At 36.1% G+C, this 6,980-nt stretch overlaps 1 protein-coding gene across 7 annotated transcripts in view; it reads right to left on the minus strand.

Moving 5' to 3' along the window:
* Positions 1-6,980, minus strand: part of MINDY3 (MINDY lysine 48 deubiquitinase 3) — an 89,497-nt gene that overhangs the window by 72,497 nt on the left and 10,020 nt on the right. For 4 of the 7 annotated variants that reach the window (XM_051821431.2, XM_002717426.5, XM_070055448.1 and 1 more), the window contains one exon: positions 4,103-4,182. The exons of the other annotated variants lie outside the window; for them this stretch is intronic. In XM_051821431.2, the coding sequence (XP_051677391.1) occupies positions 4,103-4,182 (80 nt within the window). The remainder of the gene's footprint in view (positions 1-4,102; positions 4,183-6,980) is intronic. 7 annotated transcript variants of the gene reach the window in all.

A 6,980-nucleotide genomic window follows, 5' to 3' on the forward strand; every position in this document is an offset into this window, starting at 1 on the left:
ACTTGTTTTTAATTTTATTACAGATTAGATATACATGGGTATATAATGTCTTCAATTTTTTGACAAAATTCATAACTATCAGGGTTAATCACAACTTGTCTATCAAGCTGTTTACCAAAATTAATTTTTTGATTTCATATTGAATTATATCACTGTACATCATTTGGAATTATTTCTTTTTGCTACTATAAATGTATGAGCTTCTTGAATACAAGTTTTTCCATTTTAAACATTCTAGAAAACATTCACAGAAATATTAAAGAATCCTCATTATTATGGTTCTAATTATAAAATTACTTACATAAATCAAAACACAAATGTGTACCACACAGTAATATTTGAGTCTGTCAGCATCACTTCATTCTTAAATGCACTAACAATAATTTTAAAGATTAAAAAAAGAAATAGCACCTAGTTATGGTTTTATTTTCACTTTCTAATATTGCTAGTGAGATTGAACACCTTGATTCTTTTCTTGTTCAGCATCCTACCTGTTACAATGCATATTTATGTTCATTTCACCACTGAGGTCTTAGTACATTTTGTACATGTTCTTTGTGTAAGACAGATATATTCCTTTATTGCTAATATCCACAGCAAGTATTTTTTTGAGCCTGGAACCATCCATATTCAATTTTTCTATGGTTAAATACTATCCCAAGAATATATTTGATCCATGATATAAGATGATCTAACTCAGTTTTTCCCATCAAACTGCTAATCAGTCATATTGGTTGCATTTAGGAAACATTTTATTTCATCACTGATCTTAGTTCCTGCTTTATCACGGTATGTGATAAATTCTGGGTACATTGTTATAGCTAATAAGGTCTATAACTGTATTATCTATTCAGTTGTTTAGCATCCTTCTAGCAATGGTATCGTGTTATAATTTTATCATTTAATGAATTAATATCCAGATTAGTTCATTTCTCTCAATGATTTAAGTTTGACTTTATAAACAAAATTCTTTCATTGAGAAGATTTCTATGCCCCTTAAACCAAATTACTACATCAAAGTTACAAAATTTCAGGTTCAGGATTTTGAACATTATAATTAGCCCTTGTTACATTGTACATCACTTGAAAACATAACTAACAATTTTGAAATACACTGAACTTTAAGGTCATATGGTATACTAGGCATTTAACTACATTCACAGACTTTGAATAACAATAAGGTACTACTACTAACCAGGTACTATATTTATATAATCTAATTTATATGTGCACAGGACAAATAATCTTCAAATTCAGATAAGATTCCTACTGGAAACCAAAATTTGCCTCAATTACTTATTATGACAGATATAATTAGTCATTTATAGTTAAATTCCATTCTCTGTATTCCCTATCTGGGACATATGAATTCTTCTTCACTTTAAAAATAATTTTATTAATAAAAAGGTCAGGTTTACTAGTTGAAGAAATAAAATAGTAAAAACAATATAATAAAAAATGCAAAATACTAAGAAGATTATAATCTATAAAGATTACTGGAATTAAACAAAAATTTTTTTTTCTTTAGACAAATACATTTTTTTTTTTTACAGGCAGAGTGGACAGTGAGAGAGAGAGACAGAGAGAAAGGTCTTCTTTGCCGTTGGTTCACCCTCCAATGGCCGCTGCGGCCGGTGCGCTGTGGCTGGCGCACCGCGCTGATCCGATGGCAGGAGCCAGGTGCTTCTCCTGGTCTCCCATGGGGTACAGGGCCCAAGCACTTGGGCCATCCTCCACTGCACTCCCGGGCCACAGCAGAGAGCTGGCCTGGAAGAGGGGTAACCGGGACAGAATCCGGCGCCCTGACCGGGACTAGAATCCGGTGTGCTGGCACCGCAAGGCGGAGGATTAGCCTAGTGAGCCGTGGCGCCGGCCAGACAAATACATTCTTAATTTAATAATGTAAGTCCATGAAGTATTAAGTTCTAGAGACAAATTTACTGTGACGGATCAGGAATGCATTCTTTATGCCTAATGAATAATAAATATCACATAATGTTTAAAACTTAATAAATTTCAGTTTCCTTTATAACAGATCTGAAGTTACATTGCTATTCAGAGACATTATAAATAACACAATAAGCTGAAAATCCTTGACTAATGACATAGCAGTTTATTACCATGGGACTCCAAATCCCATTAAGTTGGATGGTAATAATGCCATCTTAAGTGTTAAGGTGATCATATTAAGTGTTAAATTGATCGGATCATATAGACAGGTTTATGTGTTAAATGGATCATACTGACGTCATAAATAAGTGTCAATTGTTAAATCAACAATGGGAGTCACTGTGCACATGCTCCCCACGTAGGATCTCTGTCCTTAATGTGTTTTACCATGAGAGTTTATGATAACACTACTAGTCGAACAGTACTCTATATCTTGTGCAGGTGCAATCTGTTAAAATCTTTGCTTAGTATATACTAAGTTGATCTTCTGTATATAGAGATAATTGAAAATGAAACCTGATGAAGAGTGGGATGGGAGAGGGAGTGGGAGATGGGAGGACTGCGGGGCGGGGGAAGGCACAACAATGCAAAAGTTGTACTTTGTAAATTCACATTTATTAAATTAAACAAAACACAAATAATAGCTACACTATTTCTATAATGCCTGTCAAAGCATAAACCAAGAGAAAGGATATGAATGTGTCAGTGGGAGACTGGTGATTCAGCATGAGGTATCCTCATTCTAGGAAGAGTAGTGCCATATTCATGTGTGAAGAACAACTAACTACGGTGTGTAATGCCAAGTGATTTATGTAGCTAATGTATTAGAAAAATGTTCTAGATAGGAATTTACAGTGATTGGGGGTTGCAATGTGAGAAGGTAGAGAATGTGATTCAGATGGGACCTGTGCCGTCCCCTTCCCCATCCATTTGTTACCTCACTTGTGATTTATCTGGAGGATTCAGGCAGTGAGAGTTTCCCAGTCAAAATAAAAAGAACAGCCTGAAAGAAGGGGCCATCAAAGAAGGGATGTACTTTTCTCTGAAGGGAGAAAAGAACTTCGACTTTGCTTATGGCCTCCTCTAAATACTGACAGACTGTGGATTCAAAAGGCTTCCATAGCCTTGGCAGTTCATGTCAAGAGCCTCAGGTGATCAATGACATATACATAAGAATGTTAACTGTTAAATTAACAATAGGAGTCACTGTACACTTACTCTCCATCCAGGATGTCTGTCCTCATTGAGTTGTACTATGAGAATTAACTGTAAAACTTGTTCTCGGTTTTTTATATTGTGTGTGTGTGTGCACGCGCAAACTCTTTACTTAGTATAGAGTTGGTCTTCCGTGTATAAAGTTAATTGAAAATGAATCTTAATGGAAAATGGGGCCAGGAATGGGAGAGGGAGGAGGTGGTGGGGTAGGATGGGTGGGGGAAAGGTGGGTATGGTGGGAGGAATCTCTGTATCCCTAAATACAAATTGTACTTATAAATTTGTACTCATTAAATAAAAGGTTTCTTGGGAAAAAGATATATAGCAGTTTATAGCAAATCAGCCTTTCAAGTTCAAAAAATGTAAAACATCAAGAGTCAAAATCAAAGACATTTAGATAAAACCTATAGTTTGCACCAAGAGAAGTACTTTTTTATTTTTGAATTTCTGTTTGAAATCAGTTGCTAATTTTAGTTTGAAAGGTTAACATTATACCCTAAATTGCATATACTGCCAACTTACTTTAAAAATTTAAAGTTACAAGCCATGAAAATATTCTCATCTTCAAGTTTTTAGAAAAATCACTTTGATAGAACAAATGAAAATACTATAACCACTATAATTATACTTAGAATATAAATTATTACTCAACAAGATCTTCACTGTAGATTAGATCAGTACTTTCTAATTTTTAGAAAGTGAGGAAAAAGCCATATTTTTCTTAAAAATGATGACACTCAACAGGCTATTAACGTGTAGTACATCCATTTTCATTTTTGTTATGCATATTTATAGAAACTTACATGAGCAAAAGTTAGAGTTATCTGGTCATGGCTTATGATTATATAGAGCACAGATAATAGAAAACAAAAAGCTAAAGTATGAAATACTTGAATATGTCCTTCTAAGAAGTTGGTAAAGTAGTGTTTTTTTTTACCTGAACAGGTGCAATAACAGCACAGGGGCCACCTTCAAACTGTTCTAATGCAGATCCCTCTGATTCACTAAACACAAATCCTAAAAATGAAAGTATCAAAGATTAAAAATTCAAGTAGCAGCTAAAATAGTTTTCATGTACTTTGAGAAAGATCACTTATAATAACTTATCTGCAAGTCATCAGAAACAGTGGTTAACATTTGGAGGTGAGGAAGGAATCTTTTGAGAACAGCCAAGGAACCTATGCTCCCACTCCCACATGGACGTAACTGCATGTGCACACACACGTAAAATTTTATACCCAGCATCCCCTCTAGGGAGACAAAGTGTAGACCTGAGTAAAAGAACACTCAATAATTTTACTTGTTCTCAGGAAAACTTATCTACTGAATTCAAACAAAATTTTCACTATTCTTTCCATACAGTATCTTCTGATCATTTCAGTGTTTCAGTCACATTCTACAAAGTGTAAATGCACCCTAGATAGTCAATGTGCTCATACTGGCTCTGTCTTATTTTAAATATTATCCAACCATCACTGACTGAACAGCTAGTAAAAGCTCTTCAGAGGACCTCAGCCAGAAATCAAGAGAATCCTGTCACTATCTGAATGACTTACGAAAAATCATTTTCCCTAGGCCTCACTGTTCTTATCCTGAAAATAATCACTTCCAATTCCACCAAGCTAAGAATCCATTTATTAGTAGTTACAATTCAGTAATCAGCTACCAACTATTTAATGAACATCAATATGATAATAATCATCTAGGATATATACATGAAAGTGACAATTCTGGTCTGGTGGAGTGAACCATAATTACCAAAATAAACCAATAAATTTCTGTCCTATTAGAAGAATGAAGAGAGTGCTATGGATACAGAAAGGAATGACTTGCTCTGCCTGAGTCAAGTTGTAACACATGACTTCAAGGCTGACCAGAGGTACGTGTGGGCAAATGAAATTCAGGGAAAGAAAATATCTTTTCATTAAAGATTTCCTAACAGCAGGGAAAGTTTGTGAATTAGAAGGAAATTTAACATAAATACAGGTAGTATGTAGGTAGGATGGAGAAGGAGGTAAAGAGAGGAGTGGAAGGCAACAACAGGTTAATACTGCAGAGGAGCAAACCATGAACCAACTAGGAAAGGTCTTTTAGTCAAGTATCCTAAGATCATACTGGTTTTTGTTTTCCTTTTCTAAAGGACAAAAATGGGTGAAAAGCTGGTTCAATAGCCCTAATAAAAGCAACATTAGTATATAGAGAAACTGGATTAAAATATTTCTGTGGTAAATCTAAGACTTGATAAGTATATGTAAGTAGGGCAAAGTCTCCATACAAGGAATTAGAGCTGCCTCTGAAATATCTAGATTGAAACACTAGGTGATAGTAACTGAGATAAGAAATACTGGAAAGGATTTCATTCCATACCATCCTCTTTCTTTTCCTTCCATCTCTCTCTTTCAAACAGCATTTTAAACATGTATCTAACATATCTAGAGAAAAAAAAATTTTTTTTGGACAGGCAGAGTGGACAGTGAGAGAGAGAGAGAGACAGAGAGAAAGGTCTTCCTCTTCTGTTGGTTCACCCCCACAATGACCGCTGCGGCCGGTGCACAGCACTGATCCAAAGCCAGAAGCCAGGTGCTTCTTCTGGTCCCCCATGCGGGTGCAGGGCCCAAGCACTTGGGCCATCCTCCACTGCACTCCCGGGCCACAGCAGAGAGCTGGACTGGAAGAGGAGCAACCAGGACAGAATCCGGCACCCCGACTGGGACTAGAACCTGGTGTGCCGGCACTGCAGGTGAAGGATTAGACTACTGAGCCACGGCACCGACCAAAAAAATTTTTTTAAAACTCCAACAAAAACTCCAATCACATGCCATCCTTTTCCTCTCAAAGCTCACCTAGTCATCTCTATGCACTGTCTCCATTTTCTTAACTCAGAATTTACTCAACCCGCAATAATCTAGTTTTCAGCCTGTGACTCTACCACTCTTTTCACTCAAGTTCACCAATGACCAGTGCAGGCTATTCCTCAAGTCTTCCCTTATTTAATCACCTAGAGAATCCTCTGAAATGCTGACTTCAATTTCTGGAAAATCTTTGTCCCTTGGATTTTGGTCTCACTCATTTCAAGTTTTTCCTTCCTATTTCTTCTCAGTCTCTGATCAACTCCTTTTAAATGTGACTTTTCCTCAAGTCTTGTTTTAGGATCTATGCTCTTTTTATTCCATGCATTTTCCATAGGTAACTTCATGTATTCCCTGAATTTCCATTACTGGGTATAAAACCAGGAAATTCCCTAATATAGCCTACAGCAGAATTCCAGACACTCTAAGAGTCCACATTTCTTAACATGGGCCTGTATGACCTGGCTTCTGCCTTTTTCTCCTATTTCATCATCCTTTGCCATTCTCGTTCATTACATTCCAAGGAGACTGAGTTGCTCTCATAGTCTCAAATATTCTATTTCTTTCTGGTTTCTCATCCTTTACATGTGACGTTCCTTCTGTTTGAAACACCTGCTAATCCTTTCCCTCAAAAACTCTGACTACATTCTAGGCTTCTCCCTAAGATAATGTCTTCTTCGTCCAAAGGCTCCCAAACATATCTTGAACATATCCATTTCTATCCCATCTCTCTAGTCCACACAGTAATTCAAACTACCATCATCTCTCACCTACAATACTGTTTTCAACCAGTTCTTCCCATTCCACCCTATTTCCTTCCCAATTTCCATCTATTTACCATAGAATTGCCAGAAAAATATTTTAGAAATAGAATCAGATTTTGTCACATGGTGCTTAAAGCATTTCAGTGGCTTCTCACTGCAATTAGAACAAAATCCAAACTCCTTTTCATGGCCTAAAAGAGAC

Source organism: Oryctolagus cuniculus, chromosome 13 (genome assembly GCF_964237555.1).
Source record: "Oryctolagus cuniculus chromosome 13, mOryCun1.1, whole genome shotgun sequence".
In the NCBI taxonomy this organism is placed as follows: Eukaryota; Metazoa; Chordata; class Mammalia; order Lagomorpha; family Leporidae; genus Oryctolagus; species Oryctolagus cuniculus.